Source organism: Fusarium oxysporum, chromosome 10 (genome assembly GCF_000149955.1).
Source record: "Fusarium oxysporum f. sp. lycopersici 4287 chromosome 10, whole genome shotgun sequence".
Lineage (NCBI taxonomy): Eukaryota > Fungi > Ascomycota > Sordariomycetes > Hypocreales > Nectriaceae > Fusarium > Fusarium oxysporum.
Genome location: NC_030995.1, coordinates 522,191 through 545,411, shown reverse-complemented (window position 1 = coordinate 545,411; position 23,221 = coordinate 522,191). Strand labels below are relative to the sequence as shown.

At 49.2% G+C, this 23,221-nt stretch overlaps 8 protein-coding genes across 10 annotated transcripts; 4 read left to right on the top strand and 4 right to left on the bottom strand.

The window, feature by feature from the left end:
• Positions 1–195: 195 nt before the first annotated feature.
• FOXG_21251 (uncharacterized protein) lies at positions 196–505 on the bottom strand (the record flags this gene model as incomplete). Its single annotated transcript, XM_018401559.1, has 2 exons — positions 196–392; positions 430–505. The coding sequence occupies 2 exons, from the start codon at positions 503–505 to the stop codon at positions 196–198; spliced, it is 273 nt and encodes a 90-aa protein (XP_018253102.1).
• On the top strand, positions 346–4,662 carry FOXG_13765 (uncharacterized protein). 3 transcript variants are annotated; one of them, XM_018393775.1, is made up of 3 exons: positions 346–1,141; positions 1,213–3,736; positions 3,786–4,662. In XM_018393775.1, exons 1-3 carry the CDS (start codon positions 772–774, stop codon positions 4,576–4,578), a joined length of 3,687 nt encoding a protein of 1,228 aa, XP_018253100.1. In that variant the 5' UTR covers positions 346–771; the 3' UTR covers positions 4,579–4,662. The 3 variants fall into 3 exon arrangements, with proteins under 3 accessions (XP_018253100.1, XP_018253099.1, XP_018253101.1); XM_018393774.1 differs by having other exon boundaries at positions 346–1,162; XM_018393776.1 differs by having other exon boundaries at positions 346–3,736.
• An 866-nt stretch (positions 4,663–5,528) lies between these two features.
• Positions 5,529–5,915, top strand: FOXG_13764 (uncharacterized protein; the record flags this gene model as incomplete). Its single annotated transcript, XM_018393773.1, has 1 exon — positions 5,529–5,915. The coding sequence occupies one exon, from the start codon at positions 5,529–5,531 to the stop codon at positions 5,913–5,915; it is 387 nt and encodes a 128-aa protein (XP_018253098.1).
• Positions 5,916–6,623: 708 nt separating this feature from the next.
• On the bottom strand, positions 6,624–8,214 carry FOXG_13763 (uncharacterized protein; the record flags this gene model as incomplete). Its single annotated transcript, XM_018393772.1, has 3 exons — positions 6,624–7,106; positions 7,157–7,679; positions 7,742–8,214. 3 exons carry the CDS (start codon positions 8,212–8,214, stop codon positions 6,624–6,626), a joined length of 1,479 nt encoding a protein of 492 aa, XP_018253097.1.
• A 2,136-nt stretch (positions 8,215–10,350) lies between these two features.
• Positions 10,351–11,098, top strand: FOXG_13762 (uncharacterized protein). Its single transcript, XM_018393771.1, has 2 exons — positions 10,351–10,750; positions 10,807–11,098. The coding sequence occupies exons 1-2, from the start codon at positions 10,515–10,517 to the stop codon at positions 10,916–10,918; spliced, it is 348 nt and encodes a 115-aa protein (XP_018253096.1). The 5' UTR covers positions 10,351–10,514; the 3' UTR covers positions 10,919–11,098.
• A 5-nt stretch (positions 11,099–11,103) lies between these two features.
• Positions 11,104–14,984, bottom strand: FOXG_13761 (uncharacterized protein). The gene is made up of 2 exons (XM_018393770.1): positions 13,636–14,984; positions 11,104–13,586 (listed from the first exon to the last, which is right to left on the bottom strand). Exons 1-2 carry the CDS (start codon positions 14,125–14,127, stop codon positions 11,433–11,435), a joined length of 2,646 nt encoding a protein of 881 aa, XP_018253095.1. The 5' UTR covers positions 14,128–14,984; the 3' UTR covers positions 11,104–11,432.
• A 3,106-nt stretch (positions 14,985–18,090) lies between these two features.
• On the bottom strand, positions 18,091–20,060 carry FOXG_13760 (protein OS-9). The gene is made up of 2 exons (XM_018393769.1): positions 19,723–20,060; positions 18,091–19,668 (listed from the first exon to the last, which is right to left on the bottom strand). The coding sequence occupies exons 1-2, from the start codon at positions 19,819–19,821 to the stop codon at positions 18,214–18,216; spliced, it is 1,554 nt and encodes a 517-aa protein (XP_018253094.1). The 5' UTR covers positions 19,822–20,060; the 3' UTR covers positions 18,091–18,213.
• Positions 20,061–20,551: 491 nt separating this feature from the next.
• On the top strand, positions 20,552–20,647 carry FOXG_21250 (uncharacterized protein; the record flags this gene model as incomplete). The annotated part of the gene is made up of 1 exon (XM_018401558.1): positions 20,552–20,647. The coding sequence occupies one exon, from the start codon at positions 20,552–20,554 to the stop codon at positions 20,645–20,647; it is 96 nt and encodes a 31-aa protein (XP_018253093.1).
• Positions 20,648–23,221: the final 2,574 nt, after the last annotated feature.

Here is a 23,221-nt window from a genome sequence, read left to right as displayed (position 1 = left end):
CGGGAGATTTCGGAGTAAGCGATTGCCAACTGCGATGAATTGTTGGTAGCGGACGGATCAAAACTTTGCCGGTCTTATTATTTCCACGATATCGATTGGGTTTCTATCTTTATTGAAGCATAAACTGTTAAGATATGTATGTCTTAGACCCTAATCTTAGCTCCTACAATACATATCGTCACACTTATGCATTTATCATAAATATGGCTTCTTCTTCTTCTTCTTCTTCTTCTTCTTCTTCTTCTTCTCCTTGTTCATACCTAGTTGAATAAGACCTCTTCCCCGCAACCAGCCAGCCTGTCTCTTGGCAAAGCTTGACTCGGCAAGGAATGCATGAGTTGAACAAACAGGGAAAAGCTCAATCGAGGCCCAGAGACCATGAGCACGTGGGACTGTAACTTTGTGGGAAAGAAAAGATGGCTGAATCACATTCGGAAATCTCTTGGTCACCGCTAATCGATCTCAAACCTTGTTGTTTCGGTGACGGTGCCTGGCGTGACCTCATTTTCGGGCCCAAATGAAAAGCACTGACCAAACAAGAAGGCGAATTCTCGATTTCTGGGGCGATGTGACTATTCTAGAATCGCCCTAGATCCCCCAGCTCACGGACCGTTTCCAGGTGACGTTGGAGGCAACTATGACGCAATGCCACAGAGGGGGACCACCCAAATTTTGCGGCTACCACCTACCTCCAGTCCCTGTCCGCTCTCCAGCAACATCCCCACGAATAAACCAACCAAGACATGACATGACTTCTCATACCACGATACAATGTCAAGCTCTGCAGAGCTGCAACGCGAACGCGAGGTGCAGGGTTACTTCCAGAGCTGGCAGATAGCGCAAGGTTCCTCTCTCAAGGTCGCCAGAAGTGTCGACAGCATCAACGCTCCATCTCAGGTCAATGACGCACACGCGCCTCAGCCCTCTTCCGACAAAGCGCTCTCGGCCTTTGCGCAACTGGCTGTCTTTCGGCTTGACGTGAAGCGTTGCATGGTCTCGCTCATCGATTCTTCTCATCAATACATTCTCGCCGAAGCCACGCGAAATCTGCGATTAGGGTCGCTTGAAGAAGAATCTAGTGCAAAAAAGACCGGCGACAAAAAAGATCCCGAAATAGCTGAATATAACAGTGATTTGTGGTGTAGGTTGGACGATCTCTATAGTTGAGACATACACAGCTCCTTCCTTGTGTTCATGGCTAATTACTTGCAGTGGGAACATCCATTCTCTCCCGCCCAGAAGCCGTTTGCGAGCACTGCCTACACAATACATGCATCGGTCGCGACCCCGATGGCAAAACATACTCGGCCTCTGGCCTTATCGTTCCGGACTGTCGCCTCGATGATCGCTTCAAATCGCGCGTATATGTCCAATCCGAACCAGGTGTGCGCTTCTACGCTGGCGTACCCATCTTCTCACGAAAAGGATACAAGGTCGGAGCGTATGCTGTTTCAGACGAACGACCGCGCGATGGACTATCGATCGAGGATGTGAAGTTTATGCAGAGTGTTGCGCAAGCTATCACTGAACACTTAGAATGGGCGCGCGACCGTGTTGACAGGTTCAAAGGCGAACGCATCGTTCGCGGATTGGCGACCTTCATCGAAGGCTGCTCAAGTGACGACCCGATACTGTCAAAGGAGGATCAGCCCCAAAGACCCTCGATTAAACGACCACCAGGCATGACTATCACGGCGACTAGACGTTCCTCCTTGCACAACACTATGCGCAAGGTCGATCCTGACTCCAATCAACGAGCTCAAAAACCTACATCGCCGCCTCGCAAGCACAAGCCACAGACGGACGGTTTATCAAGGATGTACCACCGAGCGGCCGATAACCTACGATCTGCAATCCTCGCTGATGGAGTTGTGCTCTTCGGCGCCACAGCCTCCAACGTTCAGCACCTAACCCGAGCGGTACAGATAGAACAGGGTGGTGCCACGAACGCTGATGGACTGCCGACGCAAATCGCTGCAGAGCCCGATGCCTTCAGCACAGAGAGCTCTGATTCCGAGACATCACCGCTGTCAAGGCCATGCAAACTTCTTGCTTACTCGTTAGCCGACAAGAGCAAGCCCTTGGACCTCGAGCAGGGCCCATCGTTCTCTATTGGAACTCTGGAGAGATACTTCTCCCTATTTCCAAAAGGAAAGACGTTTACGTTTACAGAAGAAGGAGCCGGTCTTTCTTCCGATGACGATAGTGCGAGTGATGGTAGCCCTGCTCCCGCTGGAGGAAAAAGCAAGCGACGTAAAGAAAAGATTGACCACAAAGAACTCCTTAAGAAGATTCCTGGGGCAAAGGCGGTTGTCTTCCTACCATTGTTCGATTATGTCGAAGATAAGCTCGTTGGTGGGTGTTTTCTTTGGACCTCAGTGCCAGGTCGCATGATGAACTTGGACGAGGACCTTTCCTATCTACGAGCCTTCGGCAACAGTATTACAAGTCAAGTCGGGCGAATAAACACACGAAAGAACGAAGCAGCAAAGACCACATTCATCGCAAGCATGAGTCACGAGTTACGAAGTCCGCTACATGGTATCTTGGGTGCCGCTGAGTTCCTCAAAGATGCAGTAACCGACTCGTATGAAGTCGGCCTTGTCAATTCGATCGCAACTTGTGGCAAGACACTCCTCGATACTTTGAACCACGTTCTTGACTTCAGCAAGATAAACAATCTCGGCAGCGGACAGTTGAGAAAGGGCGCAAAGCACAACAAGATCATTAGTCTCTCTTCTGATTCGATGGAGAGTCTAAACATGACAGCGTCAGTAGACCTGTCCGTTCTTGTCGAAGAAGTTGTCGACGCTGTGGCAACTGGTCACAACTTTAAAAAGCTCCCCAGAAAGCAACTGAGTCAAGATGATGCAGTATTGGGCGGCAAAGATAGCCAAGGAGCCCCAGAGCCAGGAACCGATCATCCTGTATCGATCCTTCTGGATATTAGCCCGAGGGCATCATGGATGGTCAAGACACAGCCTGGCGCCCTTCGAAGGATTGTCATGAATCTGTTCGGTAACGCTCTCAAGTACACAGCGCTGGGTTTCGTACTTGTCTCGGTGCGGGCGCAAGAGATCAGTGGCGATTCTAGAATAGATGTCCTGATTCGAGTCACGGATACTGGAAAGGGAATGTCGGAGGACTTTCAACAGAACCGCCTATTTGTTCCTTTCAGCCAGGAAGATTCCTTCCAACCTGGCACCGGTCTGGGCTTGAGCATTGTTAAACAGATTGTGGATTCACTTGGAGGAACGCTCGAGGTTAAGTCGGAACAGGATAAGGGTACTGAAATTGAAGTCCGACTCCGTCTCGAGCCGGTTCCTGAAGAGAACCCTAAACCGGAAGAGCCTATGGCTTCCATGGTCGAACAACTTCGGGGAAGGTCTTTGGTGCTCTTGGAAGCGAGCGAGGACTTCCATTCGAAAACCATTACTAAACAAGTCGAGGTGCGCAACGAAGCCTTGATGGAAATCTTCTCAAGTTGGTTCAACATGAAGGCTGCAAGAGAGGTAGACACGGATGTTCCCAATGCCGATTTCTATCTCTATTGTGAACCACCATCCGCGAAAACTCTCGAAAAGCGTTTTGAGGAGACTGCGATAGACGGCCGTCGCAATAAGAAAGCACCCATCATCATCATCAGTCTGAATGAAGAGGAAGCGGCAAAAATATCGAGAGCTCAGACTAAGGCCTTGGCCAGATTATCAGATGTGGTTGAAGTTATTCCACAACCGTAAGTCATGCCCGCGCGCAATTCTACACGGATACTAACGCGTTCTTAGATGTGGCCCCAGAAAACTCGCACAAGTATTCAGTCGATGCTTAAACAGGATTGAGGAAGCCAGAGATGACGATGATAACAGAAACCTGATCCAGAGTGCGCAGACAGACGGCAAAACGCCAACAGAGCAGGATACTCCAGACAGAGCGGACGCAACAGAACAGATGAACTCGAAATTGCACCAAGATAAAGGCAATAAGCCGGATTGGTCGGAAACTACCACTTCACCATTACCACAAGGAAAAGAAGAACAAGGCCGAACCAAACACGACAGTCGAAACAATGGCCAGAATAACGAAAAGAAGGAGAGTAATGAAGACTTCAGGAAGGAGGTGAACAATAAGTCTTCACAAGACACACGAAAACAAAAGAAACCAGAAATGCCAAGCAAGGCACACGTTCTACTCGTCGACGACAACAAGATCAACCTCAACCTTCTAACAATGTTCATGAAGAAATGCGGCTTCTCCTACGAAGAAGCCGAGAACGGAGAAGAAGCGGTCGAGACGTTTAAAAAATCGACAATCGGCGACGCAGAACCGGGGACACTCGTCAAGAAGCACTTCGACTACATACTAATGGACATCAGCATGCCTGTCATGAACGGCGTCGAGGCTACAAAGAGGATCCGCAAGCTCGAGGCGGAGTACAAGGTTCCGCGGACGACGGTGTTTGCGCTGACGGGGCTGGCGAGCGCGGATGCGAGGCTGGATGCCATGTCGGCGGGCGTGGACCTGTTTCTGCCGAAGCCGGTCAAGTTTGCCGAGTTGAAGACGATGATTGAAAATAACTAGATGTATATACGAGATGAATTATGTGTACTTGTTTATGATAGATGTGTAATAGAAGATGTGGAATGATTGAAGTCGAGTTTGTGATGTTGGTGTGATGTTGATACCGCTACGCAGCTGTCAATTACGAATGCAAATACGTTGAAATGCAGTGGTGAGCAGACTGGTCACCAGAGGCATTCTGTCATTCTGCTTAGGTCTTGCAACGTCGCTGTCAACTCAGAACTGCCCAGCATAAGCGCAAAGTACCAACCCCCCCAGAACTCGATTGAACGGGCGCCTGAGCAATAGTCAGTTCACTAAATGACTCCAAGCCTTGTTGTATACAAGGTCGCACACTCATACCCGATGGTGGTAGACGTGAGTAATAACACAGCAGATGCCCTTTGTAGATCAACCAGTGTAACAGGTCGGTGGTGAATTTGTTCATTGAAAGCGCTCCAACCTTTACTTCGCCGTTCTGCAAGGAGCATAACCTAGGCCAGACAGGCGTTTAGACAATCATATACTGCGAGATACCGTACGGAAGAGGTTTCATGAGCTTTGGCGTGGTCTAATAGCCAGAGATGATTCTTGAGACGGCGTTTACATCAATTTGTGATAGATCCGCAGTCTGTAAACAAGTGATTGAGTAGCTGGGTAGAGATCCCTTGTGCCTGATTACGTGACCACTTTGCCCTTTCGTATACGTTCTGCGCTGGGATCCTCTGTGCCCTTGTTTGGTGTTTTCACGATATTGTGTTGTTGTGGTGCTTTGTGTTTTGTTGACAACGTGAGGAAGGGACACTGCCTGGGTCATCTTCCTTTGGTTCATCAGCCTGGACAGCTCAACCATCATTTATCCGTCGGGCAACTACAGGTAAACCTCTGGCCTTTCACGGTCTCTTCGTCGTGGGCTTGGTCTCGCTGTCCTAGCCAAAAAGATGCCTCGCATGCTCAACCCAACATGTTGCATGTCGTGCAAGTTGACAGTCGACTCCCGATCATTCGAGGCGCTGAAGACATGGCCTATGAGAAAAGCAAGGCGGGCAAGAGCCCGTTTGCTAAATGTGTTGTTCCTCCCGATGCCCTTTCTGGCGATCTTCTTGCACCCTACGGCAACTGTGTCTATAGCCTCTAAGGAAGCAGCAACAACAACACCAACACCAGCAGAAGCAACAACAGCAATAACTGCTGCTGCTGCACCAACACTACTGCCATGCCAAAAGCTTCTGTTGCTTCTGTTGCTTCTGTTGCTTCTGTTGCTTCAGGTGCAACAACACCAACAACAACAACAACAACAACAACAACAACAACAACAACAACATATAAGACATCAAGGTAGAGTCCCTGTGGGTTGATCTTGGAGATCTCACATGACAGAAATGGGAATTCGCCAGGCGAAAGCCATGGAGTTCGTCTCACTCCCTGTAAGCAGTTCCATCTCAGTCGATTACAACACAATGGACCTAAAATTTAACTCTATTGAACAATATGGCTCTTTTCAAGTTCTATAAGAAAAGTAGATATCCTGTGAACCTTTTTCGGAAGGGGTAGGGCCGCCATGTGGCAAACGTTGAAGAAGGTTCATGATGCGCTTCAAAGGTCGCAGAACGTTGGCGGCAGTTCTGACTTTGGAGTATCTTCTCGATCAAATAGGCCTTGAGGTCTTGACTGAGATACCTAGGATTGGACTCCTAATTCTCGTTAGACCATGGATGTGGGGGAAGTTGTCTCGAGTGCCTCGAATGAGAAGGCATTGGTGAGAGACCATGCAAACTTCCCCTATACTACCCCTGAAAGTCTGTATCAGGGCCGAAGCTCAGTTACGAGCGACATGCGTCTAGAAGAGCGTCTACCTTACTGCATCGAATTCAGTGCCACCAATCGCCAATGCGGTGCTCATCTCAAGAAGTACTGCTGCAGCAAGAACATCCATCCACATCTGATACTGGGTCCAATGCGGTACTTTTCTGGCTATTTGACTAAGTAGAGATGAAGCTATATACAAAAGAATGGTAATGCCGGTCTCCTCCACGACACTACACTACACTACGCCCGTGATCTTCTCAGCCTCTCGTTGCAGGTCGAATACCCTGCGGGTTCCAGAACATATCATTCCGGTCATACGCTCTCTTAAGCTCCCTCAATCTTCCCAAGCTCAACTCATAGTACTGCTCAACCGCCTCCTGATTCTCCAACTGAGTATCCAAGTAATTCGCATACATTCCCCAATCTGAATCATCCATGGTCTTGGTGATACTCTCTCTGAATCTCTTCAGCAACGTGAAGCCGTTGTTTGCATGAGAAGCGTAGTTTCCGTGGTCGGAGAACTGGAAGAGGAGAAGTTTGTCGCGATGGGGGAATGCGCTGTTGGTGGAGCCGGCTGTTGTTATGGCGGATTTGGGACCGCCGAAGAGATCGATGAGGATGTACCATGAGTGCCGGGCGTCGGAGTCCTTGATGTTGTCGAGGAGCGCTCTGACGAAGGACTTGACTTGAGATCGGGTGAGGGCTTTAGTCATGAGACTTGTGCTGTAGAATGTACTGTGCTATGAGACTGTTAGTGCTGAACCTGGTGAGTATAAGTGCAAATACTGACCTGGCTGTATGGACGTCTCTGATCGAGGTTCTGGCCGTTAGCATAGGCCTTCAATCCCTCAATCCAGCCCCCAGTGCTCGAGGCAGAAATCTGTGCTTTTATATCTCCAAGAAAAGGCTTAAGCGCAGTATTCAAAGCCGCCCTAGTTCCATAGTAAACACCCTGAATAGTGAGCCCTGATGGTCCAATGTAGATCTGCATATTCAGCTGCTTTGGTGCGGTCACAGCAAACTTCTGGAACGCAATCAGTCCCTCGACAGCTTGATTCTCATTCCAGTCCAGTTCGATGCTGAACGGCGTAACTGTGTCAGGTGCTTTGATCGTTTGGAAATCGAGTTCAACCACGATCCCGTAAGAAGATCCCGCGCCGCGAAGAGCCCACATGAGTTGGTTATCTCCCCCTTCACCATCTGCAGCGTATGTTCGTGTTCGTTGGCAAGAATCACGGTTGCGCCGATAAAAGTGTCGAGTGTGAGACCGTAGGTTCGTGAGGCGAATCCATAGCCTCCGTGAAGGGCATGACCTGCAATACCAACACTATCTCTGTTAGTCTGTGGGCGTGCTTGATGAAGGTGCGTTTCGTACCCTGGGCAGCTTCCATGGGGTATAGCTCTCTGACCAAGCTTATACAACTCCGAAGCAACATGTCCAAGCCGAGCACCAGCCTGGATGTTACAACTCATGTACTTGTTCAACGTAACCTGGTCCATAGAATCCAGCACGATAACTAGGTGGCCATTCTCGCCTCCGTAGCCGAAAGAGCCATAGCTATGGCCGCCACTCTTGGCGCTGACTCGCACCTGGTACTGATTACCGCACTTGACGGCATCTTGGACATGATCAACAGTAGTAGGGAGGGCAATTGCAGCAGGAGTGTAGGCCAGACGAAGGTTGTAAGGTCTGACTTCTTGGGTCCATTGGGGTGAGTTAGGGCGGATGTAAGGAACTTTCTTGGAGGCGAGACAGTTGTTCAGAGCAGTTGATGTGTTGGCCGGTGAAGTGGAGGCTGCAAGAGCAAGAGCTGCCTGGAGGCAGATGAGGAGGAAGGACACCATCATGGCGAGAAGATGAAGCTGATGAGCTCTGCCATTGAGACATCTTCCATAGGGAGGTCGAGGGCCTTATAAGCTCGGAGGTTTAGCTGTTGACCGTTGTTGAGAACCCGAGATGTCTCATTCTCGGCCGTTTCGCATGGTCTGAGCATGTTGAGGCTGCTTCTTTACGAGGTGGAAACGGAAATGATCCATGCATAACGGGATGCGATTGCAAGGAGTTCAAGAGCTCTGCGCCGGGGTTAAGTATGTTTCAAGTACACGGTTTTCCCCAAACGGCTCGAAAGGGTCTTCAGGACCTCACCACTGCAGTATTCAGATTGGGATCCAATATCACCATTGACATTGATGGCAATCACCCCTCAAAAGCATACAAACAAACCTCACCGTCGACAACATACTCTGTCAACTCAAGACTTAAATTGCGTGAATCACACTGTGCTAGCATATCTCGAGCTCTCTGTTTCCGTAAAAAGAAACAAACAACGCGTACCGCGATGCTCCGATTGCCCCCTGAGGCCCTCCAATACAGCGACACCAACCCCAGTTTCGTGTAGCACAACCACGCGTGTCAGCAATTGTACCACCAACACTTCCCGTCTTCTCTCCTGAGACAACTCAGACCACGTTCTCTCCCTACTTCTCACTTTATGGCATTTAGAAGACAATAGAGAACTCAAAATTCCAGGACTCATTAGAAGGAATATTTGTTTGAACATTGCAGGCTCGTTTATGAGTGCATTCTCACCCTCAACGTAGAGATGTAGAGCCTTCTGGCACTTCCAAGCATTCACAGTTGTGTCACTGGGTTGTCTATTCTCGTTTCACGCATGTATACTCAGCTCGAGTCCATCTGCATCCCGTTTTCGTGGTTAAAATAACTTCCTTGTTTCTCTGATCTGATTAGCTGAGCGAGCAAGCAGTAGTGTTACACAGCTTTCTTGTGCGAGGATCTAATGCCAGGGACCGAGGCCCAATTTAGAGTATCCAGCCAACACGAAGGGGAAGCTCTTCGAGATGTGTGAATGCAATAGTAGAAAGCGTGGCAAGCCATGAGCTATTGTTATATCAGTTTCCCCAGTATCTCAAAATGAGAAGTCAAGGAGTGTGCTTTTACAAGGATCTGGAACATCTCAACACACACACTACCCCGAACAAGCCTTCGATCGTTCCCACGTTCCCTCAGGTCTTTTCGAGTGACCCTTTTCTCCCTCTGTCAGACAATATCAAGTCCTTTCTCGCACCACATTTCAATCCGCAAATAAGGCTCGAACAGCTTTCCAAGTCCCTTTGTTCAACGCAGCACCGCGACTGCAATCACCAACAGTAAGCTCTGCTGTCTCTGGCAGAGTATATGCTGTGGAAGTCGCCCCAGAAGTCGGAGGCATTGTGGTCATCACCTGGAGCTACTGCTCGCTTCGTATAATGACTTCGTCGATGAGTGTTGCTGTCACCTGTCCGCGCGTCAATCGTGTCGTATTCTTCACGGTGAAGTTGAATAAGGGAGTCTTACCTACCACCACTACGTCCAAGTGGCCTTTTGATGTATAGCAGTGTAGCTAGGAACTCGGATCGGGACTTGGTGGCAGAAGAGGGATTGGACCAATCGTCTGATGGCGAAAGATAGCTTTTGGAGCATTGAGAAGTTTGTATGTACTCTGCTTCATGAATCCAAAGCTCTATTCAATGTAGCACTGCAATTTCTCCGTCCATAATACGAAGTGGTTCAGCCTCCAGTCTGAGAAACACAGCTAGAGTAGCATCACTCTCACAAACATCAGCATCACAACATCGCCACTCCAAAGCCAACTCACATTACAGCACTCTTATCCCCATTCACAAATCACAAACCCCGATCATCTTCTTTCCTCTCCATCCCCTCTTCATCACAAACCTCCCCACACGTCAACGTCAACACCGTAACACAGCATCACATTGACGCATCCCCACAACCACAATGTGAAACACTTCCCCAGAAACTCACAATCCAATTGCACGCATAACTCCCTCCGTAGACTAAATCTGCTGCAGTGAATCACTGCCAGTTGTTCGAATGAACCACCGCGCGCTGCGGTATGTGAAGAAATTGCTATTGTTCCTCTACCAACACAATAGAGAGGGGAGGGCAGTGAATCACTGTCTCTCCACCAAATCTCCAACTATATAAGACCTCTCTCGTTCCTCTGCTGACTTTCCCTTCTCCCTCATCATCAACAACTTCCACTCCTTCAAGCACATTACATTCCCTTAGCACACATCACACTCTCTACACTACAACAAACCACAAGCTCAACACTCTTTTCAAGATGTTCTCCAAGCTCTTCCTCTTCGCTCTTCCCCTCGTCTTCGCAGCTCCAGCTGTCAAGCGCACCGAGGGCGACATCACCTTCTACACCCCCGGCAAGGGCGCCTGCGCTGGAACCCACGGCGTCGACGACATGGTCGCTGCCGTTGGTGCCAACCTCTACGACACTCAGGATGTCTGCGGCAAGACCATCACCCTCCAGGGCGATGCTGGTACCGTGACCCTCACTGTCGTCGAGTAAGTTTCTCCCCCCAATTCCCTCTTCAAGAACTCTACTGACATGTGTGGTACAGCCGCTGCGAGGCCTGCAAGGACACCGACCTCGACGTCTCACCTGCTGCCTTTGAGCAGGCTATCGGACCCAAGGACATTGGACGCGGCAAGGGAACTTGGGTTTTCGCTTAAATACCAACACTCTTTTCATGAGATCACGACTTTTGGGACGACTCAACGACTTTCTCTTCTCGTACACAAGTTTTACCACGGCCGAACATAAGGGAGGCATTCTGACGGAGACACGAATGATGAACTGCTAGCATTAGCAAGGCGAAACGGAACGAACTCAATACTGTTCGGTTAACTCAATCTTTGCTCCTCATAACATGTGACATGCGCCGCCTTCATTGAATGTGTGAATTGATTCTGTCAATCTATGCTAAACTCGCTTTGATGCTCCCAAGCTATCATGATTTAGCTAATGCCGAGATACGCCCCTTATCCATTGCCTGAGCCACCCAATCCATCCGCCAAAGAAAACAAACCGCAGTGCCCATGTTACGAGAAAGAAAATCCAACGCCTGGTTGTGTTGTGCCTGTGATACTCCATACCAACACTCGGCTGTGGTGCGTGTGAGCATTCTGACGCCCCGCTAAGAAATCCAGTGTATGCAAATTGAATGCCATGATAAATCCAAATCTCCTAGCCTTGTTTATTTTTAAGACCGAACCACCTTCTCTTGCCTCCCGCTCTTGGGCTATCTACTTGCTCTGAAGTATCCCTGTCCATCCTTGGTGTACCTGGGGTACCTGGCTCCTGGCTCATGATCGAGTCGTCACCCACGTCGACCGATGCATGTCGACCATGGCGAGAGCTTCGCATGATTGGTGGTGGTGTCGCACTGTCGCGATCCTCGTCTGCCACGCCTGTTCGGCTGATCCATGGTGGAAGTCCTGATGCGCCATTAACGCTTGAGAGTCCATTGCTTGGTGGTTCAGTAGGTCCAGTCTCCGACGTTGGAGTGGGGGATGGGGCAGTAGTTGACGATCGGCGGAAGAACTTTGCGAACTTGTTCTGAGCTGGCTGGCCTGAAATGGGTGGATAATGGTTCTTTTTCTGTTCCCCGGCAGGCGGTGCTTGAGCCTGCATTTCTGCTCTCATCTGGATGTCGTCGCTGTTCCTCCTCTGATGTCCCTTCTTACGGCCTGGTTTAGAGGCTTTCGGATTGGCAGGTGGACGACTCGGGTTCGAGATCTTAAGCTGTGCTACTGTCTGAGCATTCAGACTCGATCGCCTATTGGGAGGTGGTGGAGGTAGTGAGGCCGAGAAGAGTTCCTGCTGGACAGGGAACAGGTTTCTAATCATTTCAGAATCGGTGCCTATGCTTGCACCTCCAGCGCCGTACATGGCTTCCATCGACCAGCCGCCCTTAGTCGCGCTTGAAGGAAAGCTGAACAGATCAGGCGAGGTTCGTCCACCGTTCTTGTTAGGCTTGGCGCTTTCGCGCATCCAGATATCGAGGCTCGAATCTAGGGAATCCACGTCTGAATCGTCGGTGTCGGTATCCCAATCATTTCCTCGTCGGTTCGATATGGTAGTTTCGTCAGCGGACCGGGGACGCTGGATAGACCTTCCCCGGTTCTCGGCGTAAGCTCTGTTGTTCAGATCGATGATATGAGCCGAAGCCTTGACTGCACGCATGGGTTCCTGTAGTTGAACACCCGAGTGCATTCCCATACTTCCTTCATTTTCAGATGTCTCCGAAAGAGCACCGTGGCTCCGTTGCATTGTGGGATGCTTGGACAACGTGTCGCTGGAATTCTGGAACCGTCGCAAGGTAGACGTAGAAATGGTGTCTGGCGTTGGTGGCAGATTTTGATCATGTAGCCTGACACCACCAGGAGCATCCGTGATGACTCTTCGAAGCGATTCACGCTTCTCCTCCTTCGTGCGTCGATGGTTAACAGACATGGCAGAACGGCCAGTGAACACATCGGCTCCATCCTTATCCCGACCTTGAGGTCGTTCTTCCACCTTCTTCGAAGCGTAGCTTCGGTCACTCTTTCGCGCAGGAGAGTTGTACTCGATTACGTTATTGATCGAATCAAACTGCGCTTGACGAGTCGAGAGAGAGTTCGATCGAGTTGATCTGTTAGGTGAGGCATGCGACTTGACAAAGGCCGTCTTTGGCCTATTGATAGTACTAGCTTTAGCTGGAAGACTATCAGCACCATCAAGAGCAAGAGGCTCGTCCACATCTTGCATGCCGCTGCTATCGTGTTCTTTGGATCCATACACGCTGACAAAAGAGCTCTCGCTCAAAACGCTCAGGCTTGGACTGCCCAGGGCTGTGTTCCGGTCGTTATCAGCTTCATTGGAGCCTTCAGGGACTTGCGCAAGACTGAGAATACTACCCCTGGTGCCAAGATAGACATTTCGCAGGTTCTCGGTTGTCTCACTGTGGTCGGAGAGGAAACTCGGCATGCGATTAATGGCCTTGCCACTTCCCATTTGCTTCATCATATCCGGCGATTGAGTAGCGGGTCTGGGATCTTCGTAGCATGGGTCGAAAGTGGGTGCGGCGTATTGGCCTTCGGCTTCGATCTGCTCGATGATGGAACGTTCTTTGGCGTATTGCTCAAGTCTGGCTTCAAGAGTCACAATCATAGCGACCGCCTCCTCAATTGCCTTATCGCGCTTCTCTAACTCTTGCGAAAGGTGGTCGTTCATCTCTTCAGCTCGTGACTTTTCCACTTCAAGGGCTTCGACCTTGTCTTCTAATGCCGTCTGTCGTTCCCGGCGGTGGTACAGTTCTAGTTTGAGGTCAAAGTTCTTCTTGTGAAGTGATGATATGACCTGCTTCATGTTAGCCAGCTCCAACAGTATGCCATATTGATTATCCTACCTGTTCCATATCCTTTACCCCCAGTCCCTTCTTTTTATTGGATTCACTACCAGCGGCAGAATTTGGTCGATGTCCATCAGCCTCCAAATTCTTAATGGGAGAGCCGAGACTACGACTAAATTCGCCTGAAGAGTTCACATCAGTGCTGCGCGACCATGTCGTCGATCGGTCGCTCTCGGCCATGCGCGACTGCTGAAGCTTCTCTTGAAGGAATGATGATATGACGGTTTGTCGTGTTGACTCGCTGCTAGCTTCTCGAGTCAAGCGCGGCGTCCGTGTTGTTGTTCGGGGAATGGTACTGGTTGGTCTTTGACAAGTCGCATGGTACAGTCGATGTGAGTGTTGTGATTGAGATAGATTGGGGGACCCAGGAGCTTGAGACGAAGACAAAGCGCTATGGGCGGTATGCATTGTAGCTCTGGTATTGGTAGTGCTTGTTGAGGATCGAGAAGCGGTTCTCCCATAAGAAGACCGCGAAGGAGGTCGTTCCATCGCGGGACGATGTGAGGGTATTAGGTACTAATCAGAAGGGATTGGGTATCGAAGTCGTAGGGAGCGTAGCCAAACGCTGAGGAACACTCCAGCTTGAACCTCAAAGGGCAAGCTCAGTTTCGCAAACAGATATTAGATATACAAAGGGTGATCGGACACAGTTCGAGACGTCTATGGCATATCGAATTGATCGCGTGTCTTGGGTTTAGATCACGATGAGCAAGCTTGATTCACTTCATCGCGGATTGTGCCCAACAGCTTTCGGGTATTGTCGCAGGAAGCGAATTAGATACGTAAGATGCTGGTTTAACGATGATTGGCGTAGTTTGTCTCGAGTTTGTGGTCGGTCGGTTGCAGATGACCTATAGAGTACGTTCAGGCTCTGCTTTCAATGCCTTTCCAACAAAGACAATTGTCGCAAAGGAGTATGTACAATATCGGTTCGTTTACGTTAGGAGGTATGACAACCGAAGACGATAGAGAGCGTCTTAGGTGACGTGATGTTGGACAAACAGATTCAAGGTCGATGATCAGAGAGTAAAGATGTAAAGAGGGGGAAAATGGCAATCGTCGGGATCGTGTTGATTCGGATTTCCCGTGCTCTTGGTGGGGAGTAAGGGACAGGAGGTTGTTGATGCAAGGGAGAAAGGCACGTCGGGTACGTAATGCGTAAGGGTCAAAGATAACGCACGGAGTATATGTCGATCCAATCTCGCGATTTCTAGGTTTACAAGCAAGGGCGAAAAAAGACAAGACGCGGATGTGTGAAGATCACGAAGAGGAACAAACAGGAGAGAAATTGGTTTGTATAAGGGTATGTCTGAGAATGGTCTTATTTGGCACCCTCAACTTTTTGCTTCTGCTCAGCCAAATCGATTCATTCATTCCAGGCAATGCCACAGTGGACACCACCCGCTGAGAGAGTTGGGTCTAAGGGTACCCCCCGCATTAGCGCCATAGCAAAAAGTCAGGCACCAGAATTAGCGTGTTAGTGCCGGGAAGTCTTGGGTGGTATTGCGAGCTAGCCCTTGACATAAAACGCTAGATTCACTTCTGCCGAGTTGAGTTACAGTGGCAGTGAAAGGGCGCGTCTTAATTACAGATCCTTGGACGTGTCTTTAACGTGTCGACGTGTGTTGCAAGAGACATAACGCGATGGTCAGGGATCGTTTACGGTATTACCGGCTGAAGAGTGGGGGACTGAAATGCTTACGAGCCTTGTTTTTAATCGACATTGCATTCTTCACAGCGTGAACCAATCTAAAGCCCGATTCTGGCCTGTGCTGTTTATTTACAATATGGTTACCAGAGCAAACATGTCATCTAATCTCGACTTTCATCTCTCTCTCATGCCATTGAATCAATCGTCTTTGTTAACCTTCAGTGTCAGATTCTCTCTCAATCTTATTCAGAACCAACCACTTCAGAACTCTCACACCACTAACAACCTCTCCATCCCCGCCCGTCACCTCCCTCACTTCCTCTGTCACCAATCATAAACAGTTCCACCGGCCTGGGGAGCATGGACCCCCGGGTCCCGGCGGGCGGGCCGTGCTCCGAGCAGGGGAGAAACTCACCCATGTCGTCACTTTTCTTCTTTTCTCTTCAGGCGCTTCCTTCGTCTACTGTGATTGTGATTGAGAAACTCATGTGACCAATTGCTTTGCTTTTGTGGGAGGACGTTTTTCCTTAAATGATCAAGGTTATCGGATGTGGCTTGATAAGAGAGAACAAACATGCAGCAGGGAGCAAACGGTTCACTCATTAATCCCTCCAATGTGTTTGTTTCAAGTTGTCCTAGACATCAGCCATTGAACCAGCATCAACTGAACCCCCCTCAAGGGTTATTAGTCTTACCCGCATCGATTATCACTCACAAGAACTATATCACCCAATTGTTAAGGTCCATCTCGTATTGACTCTTGCGAGACTCTTGCACCATGAAACAAGCCGTCTTGAAGCCGTCTTGGATCCGTATGCATCGGTCCGCTTAGAATGTTTGCTAGCTTCAGGCTATAAAGGGAAAAAATCCGTCCCGTCGCGACCCAAGCCCTTCCAAACTCAAAGTTGTGGACTGGATTTAAACCTTGGACGGAATTAGTTCAGGATCTAGACAAGTTTTCTTGCTCCGATTGCCGCAGGCCGTCTCACTCAAGCCATTCCCGCTGTTGCCGTCCATTGACGTGAGACTTAAGACGCTCAGACTTTAGAGTATCAACCGCATTCAACAGACGGAAACTCTTGGATCTCAAGAGAGTTCTTCTACACCGTGTCTTCTCGTTTATATCTGCGCCAAGTGGAACCCTAGCTTACCGGCTGAGGTCTGCATACCGCCTGTTGGCTGGCCGCAACTCAATCGTACAATCTCGAACGACGAGTGGTGCAATTAAGAGCAAACATTTTCAAGCGGTCAATCGCGGCTAAGATATTCCTGGTCTGGCCGATCGTGTCTCGCCCTGTACCTTACATCAGATCTAGACCGCAAACTACGCCCAAGGTGTTCAGCCATGAACTAAATAACTGACCATCTACGCACTGCTCTTTGTTCAACGGCATGGCGCCAGACTTATATGACTACTTTGGCATTCCACATCCCTTGCCACGCAATTGTGTGTCCAGCTTACTGCAAATACCCGGCCGCAAGCATCGTCGTCACCATGACAATTCTTTTGACTTCGGCAACTTGCCGTGTCTTGTGGGTAGAACGAATTGCAAGTGATCATGTACTTTTCACCTTGGGACGTGATCGTATCGTACCCAACCTCCATCGCAATAAAGAATGAGGGGACAGAGAGGCCTCTGATTACTTTGTCTAGGACTACCGAGACATTGTCCCACGCTTCTCGTTTATCTCAAACACGGTAGTTCACTCTTGGGGGCTGAGCGGGGGATCATCACACTTATCACATTCACTCAAAGGACTTGACGCAGACATTTGGGTCTTTACTTTGCCACAGAGGGCGCATAGGAAATTGAGGGTGTGAAGACAATCGAATGTGATAGATTCTCAATCACAGCATAGCAGTCCAGGTACTCAAAATCAATGGGCGCGAATGCGCTTGCCGAAGGTCGTAGTTCATGACGGTATGCCTCGATGTAGATATAGCTCTCAGATCATCCTGGCACACCATCACTTACCAAGTATGCTTTCCCGGGTATCTCAACGGATGCAAGCGAGGAGAGCATAGCGACCTTCAAGATTTAAGAGTCTCTCTTCCAAGAGTCGTCTTGAAGCAGTATTTGTAATTGAGGAGCATGCCAAAGCAAAGTATTTTTTCATGAAGAGAAGAGGTTATTTTCGCGTAGCATACGGCAACGAGGGGAATTTCTTTCCTCACTCTTGTCTTTCACTTCCCTTATTTATAACCGTGAGCCAAAATGATACTGATTCGAGTATTCGGTTCTTGGTACTGGCTGAATGAAGTTGACATGGACGTCAAGGGAGTGCGTAAAGTTGCAGATGATTAATGATCCGTCTCTGGCATGGAACATGCCATAAAGGCAATAGATGGTGATCAACTACCTTCAAATATCCGTTTTTGTCTTGAGAGTAGCTCTCAACTCCTCCATCAAGGTAGAAAACGGTAGTGAATCCCAAGAGAAGATATAGGGTTAATAGAGTCACCACAGCGAATCCAAGATCGATCACTCAACCAGCTTTAGACGTTAGGTGACTGCAGGTGCCATTCGATGCAGCAAAATCCCAAGACCAGATCAACGCTGTCTTGGTCAGATTTACTAGACACGATTTAGGGTAGTCTTTATCTCATCTCTTGGAGGAGATGCATTCTTCTTTATTCGAATCACAATCTTCTCAGCAACTACCCCGAAATAGCAATGTCCATATTCAGCATAATCATGAATGTTGTCCCAATAGATATCAGGCAAGTCAGGCACCTTTATCACATAACTGCCACGTTCACATGACAGGTAGCATTCAAAGGGTTGGCCAGACATCTCTAAGTCCAGCAAGAACATCACATCAAACTCCAGTCAGAAATAGATAAAGCAAAGCTTGTAACGCTTATAGATTCTCGAGACAGCAAATCATCTCCCAAAACGCCGTGTATCTTTCTAATCATCATCTTACAGTTCATCTTTCTTCTTAAAGAACTCCTCCTGACTCCCCTCCGTCTCCTCCTCACCCTCCTTTCCAGCCTTCTTCTTCTCCGCCTTGGCCTTATCCAGCGCTTCTTTCTCCTTCTTCAACTTGGCCTTGTTCTTCGCAAGCTCATCCTCATCTGCATCGATATACCCCCTCAACTCCTTCTCACCACCAGGAAGCTCCACGAGCTCGAGTTTCCATCCGTACTTCCCTGCGAGTTTCTTCATGCGCTCTGTCATGTCCTTCACTGTGGAGGGCTTGAGATCGAGGCGTTCTAGTTCTTCGGTGCTGAGGAGCTTTACTTCGGCGCCGTCTTCTTTGCTCTTACCAGAGGCGACGACTTCGATAAAGCGCTCGCCGTCGGTGTCGGTGTTGGAGAAGTAGCTTCGTGGAGGAGAGAGCTTGGCGGGTGGTTTGCCTGCTTCGTCGGCACCAGAGAGGACATTACGGGCGCCTACGATAACACCACCGATATTGACAGGCTCCTTTGCTGCATCTTGCGGCTTGGCCTCTTCGGGTTTGGCCTCTTCGCCCTCTTGCTTCAGGGGCTCCTGCGCCTCAGCTTCCTTCACAGGTATCGTCTGGTCCAGTAAAGGAGTCTGGTCATTCTCACCGACGATGAGCTTGCACGAAATGGGGTTCGCTCTAGTCTCCTCAGGAGGCAAGAAAGCAACGTCATTGCAGAGACGTGGTGTGTTGACCACCATGAGATATGCACAGATGGTGACCTCCTTGATCCATCCGATCCTGTCAGTCTTCATGCCAGGCACACAATGATACTGAACTTCGATTGTCCGTTCCCTACCGGTCAAATCGCAGATCGTTCCGCCTTCTAGCCTCTGTACCAGATATCGTTGATCTCCCTTGACCTGCAGCTCCGCCGGTGGTGGGTTTTCGATACCGTTCAACTTTGCCTGATGCGCAGCGTTGGCGGGAATCGCGGGGACTTTGCCAAGCGTAAAGTCCATGGTGTTGGGGTCGCGCTTGGGAGGCTGGCCATTTGGTATAGATGGGAGGGCGTGGAACTGGACGATCTCGCGGTTGTTGCAGAAACTGTAGCTCCACCATCCTGACATAAAGTATAGGCAAGAATCTTCAAGTTGTGAGAGAAGTTCCCATCCGCTTGCTGTCGCGCGAGTAAGCTCGCGCGCTTCTTCGGCCTTGGCCAGCTCATTTGCGGTCTTGTTCTCGGGTTCGGGGGGTTGTATAATAGGGATAGAGCAGAGGTATTCGTGGGGAGGTAGTTTCATAAGTTCGTATGTATGCGACGGACCATTTTGGCCCTGGTTGTCGCCTTCATTGTCGCGCTCGTCAGCTTCCCGAGCTTGATCAAGTGTTGATTGCGCAAAGTCGGCAGAGTATGTAGGATGTTGGCTGTCGAGCAGAGAATGTGCGTCCTTTTCGGAAATGTATTGACTGTCAAAAACTACTTCAAACTGCAAAACGTTGAGCTTCAATACAAGGTAGTCGACGAGGGGTAGGTAGCTTACCTGAGGGTACGTCAACAAGTCCTCGTGGATGCTGAAACCCGGTGAACGAGCTCCAGCAAGCTGGACAGTCGCCAGCAAGAATAAATTGAAGCGGCGCATTATGCCGTGATAAGTCGGCGACAGCTCACATAGAGCTCAAAAGGTGCCAGCGCAGAAATGAAGCGTCAAAGCAGTAACAGCAATGCCGCTCTACTGGTTGCCAAGCGTTAGTGGGAGAGGTGTCATGATGAGCCGAGCTGTGGAGTTTAGCCCAAGTCTGTCATGACTAAGCCGATATTTTACCGGTATCAGATAAAGGTGAGAGACCGCGAACGGGGAGGATCCAGTTGTTCTCCGACAACTTTCTTCCGGATACGGTGAAGCAGGGACATTTTCACGGTCTGAAAACTCCGGAGCTCAGGAGACGAAGAGGGGCCGCGTATCGGTGCCGCCGCGAGAATGAGCTCAGTGCTTGTTTGTGTTTTGGAACTATTAATAATATCTCCGTTGATGACAGCGGCTGACAATTACATCACAGCTCATTTCTCTTCGTCTCCTGAGAATTACATTACAAAATTACTGTCAATGAGACGGTGAGATGATGAGGTTCAATTTTCAATCTGTGCAGAAGCACAAGCATAAGCATAAATCGAGGTTCATTGTTACGTTACAGCAATGATCAACGCCATCCTATAGAGTCTTCATCAGACTCTGTTGATATGGACGAAGCAGCAGAGTTTGGTCTAGCTACAGGCTAACAATTCCTCGAAATTCGAATTACAATCTAACCTTATCCAAGATACAATCTTGAGCCTTACAAATTCTCAAGGATGGCATCGCAATGCCATCAATGATCAACACCACAGACTCGTCAACACGTGCCTCTCCTGGGAACATCCTCGCTTCGGAGCAGAACCGGCGTTCAGGAGAAACTCCCGTGACCTGAACACGTGTCGAGTGGAAATTCTTTCCTCCATGGCCTGCTAGCTCAAACGGTGGGAATCTACTCAAGGGTCTTACTTCTCCACGAGATTCACGAGATTCATCTCTCGATCTGTGAGTTGTCGGACCGCTAGAGCACCGCTTTGACAGCGAATACCCAGCGAGGAGAAATTGCCGCTCCTCATACTTAGTCTCTTCTGACGTAGGTTTTTACTGTGGGATAGCGCTAAATGTTCATCATGGCATGATATTGAGCTTTGGTCTGTTGAAGATCCCAGTTTTATGTCTCGCTTGAGTGCCGAGTTGAGTTGGCTCACAAACTGACGACTACCGGCAGGAGTTTGCGTAGTAGTATGGAGAACGGTTCGTCGCAATGCATCAGCCCTAGTATACGCTTGTTTAGTGTTTGTTGACGGACTTATTCATGCGCCTAGGGACGGGTTTGATGTTGAATGAATGTCTCAAGCATGGGAACTCCTGGTTATAATGTCATTGGCCTAGTACTTTGGGTTAGTATCAACGCTTTGGCATCAGGTACGCGCAATACGCGGGTTATGAATCTGTATGTGATGATGCAGGGTAGTTGAAACAAAAGATCCAACGCCAGTCGGGATTTGAGTACAATCACAATATAGACTCGGGAATGAAGTTCTTATCACACGCTATTGAACTCTCTATAACCGTTAGACCGGGGAAATTGAGTTTAGCATGGTCATTAACCAGGTTTCGTGCTGCTGTTAGCGAAGTGCTTGTAATGGCAGTTGAAGTTTCTGTGTCTATCTAAACTGCATTTTCAGCCTCTTCATCTCGCACATTGACTGAAATAACGTGAGATTGCACATGAACTCGCACGTGCACAGTGCATGCGTGTCAGATCAACAAGAAGTGACAACGCATCAAATGAGTCTGCGATGGGGACATTGTTTTGCACGTGCGCCTTCGCTCGCACGGTCATGAAGCTATCAATGGAACGTTTCCATCAATGATCTACGAAATTTCAAGTTGAGACGGGGGTTGAGCCTGCATGATCAACGCAAGGAAAACAACTGAGCAAAGACATTTTAGTTAGTGGAAACCTGAGGGTTCTGAGGGTATCTCGGACAATATGCTACGAAGGTTGAGACTATGGCATGGAGCTATTGAAGCCGGAAGACGGTTCCGTGCAGATACAAATTTCGTGATGGGTTGCAAACTATAGCACGGAACTTATGGACGAGCACCAATTGCTACGGTTCCCTTTTTGTTTTTGTTAGAGCACGGCAGCATGTAGATGACGCCAAGCTTTTGAGGTTCGAGTCAGAAGAATCAGAATGCCTGCATGACACACAATGCTCGGGCGATTCCCCAACCAAACGGAGACAGCTGCTAACTTCTCAGATGCTGGGTGATGAAGATCATTAGGTCTAGACTGCGGTGGTGTTAGCATCCGAAGAAGATCATCATCATCGCTGGAGCAAGGGCACCTGGTATGTTGCATTGAGGTTATTTCGTAGTCAGAGACAGAAACCGAGACGCAAAACCGCACCAAACCCAAAGAGATGGTGTCCTTGATCTGGCTCTGGTCACTGCGAAAAAGGATTATCTCTAACCCGTACAGTCCAACGTTAGCAAACCGATGGGTGGCGCCGTCCGCCTCACTCTATGCGACCGCGGGAGCCAATCGAGATGGGTAGTGGGTGTGCCTGACCACGCTCGACAGCCAATCGATGAGTGCCCCGTCTCAGCGATTGATTGCCTCGTTTTGCGTCAAGTGGTGGGTTGCGAAAGGAGATGGAGTGTGGGCTTATTTCTACAGGGATTCTACCCGTTGGAGAATGAAACCAAGCCCGTTTGGAACATTGCTGGTGATGGCATCCTTTTTGTGAGAGCTCAGTTGTATAGGGATGAAAATAAATCATATCAGGAATATCGTCGTCACGATTGAAGGGACCCCTGAGGACCTGAAGAAATCGATAACATTTTCTATCTTCAACCCCATGTTTTTGTCAGATCAAGGGTTTTTTTTTCCTCAGCTGAGTTTTTGTCAACACGTACGTCGGCGGCACATTATTGTTCCTGGTGGAACGCCCAGTTTGAGAAGCAGGGAAAATTGGTGATCAGCGTCCCGCCGCTGCCAGCCGGCTCTTGGAATTAGCTTCTGCGCAATACCGTAGAAATCGAGATGATGATCTCGCCTACGAGATAATCTCATTAATCTCCCGTCTGTGTGTTCTGCTGTCTCGAACAGGGCTGAAAATAGCAACTTCATTTCATGTATGTACCATGGGCATCACGTTTCGTGTAATGTTCATCAAACTTACATTACCTCCCTCGTCGGGAATATCTTCAAACGAGCTAAAACAGAACAAGAGCCGACACAAACTTTGATTCTGTCCGTGTCCTCTCCGGGAACTGACAGCAGAAGCGTGCAGCCGGTCAGCGAATCTAGCGGGTTAGCGCATGACATGTTTTTCACACCGCGCTTGTTGTGCTGTAACTTTGAGTGCTGAGTGAGTGTGAGTGAGTGAAAAGATAGACGAATTGAGTTGCCCGGTTTGGAATTATTTTGCGCTTCTCGTGTCGGATCAGATCCGCCCTC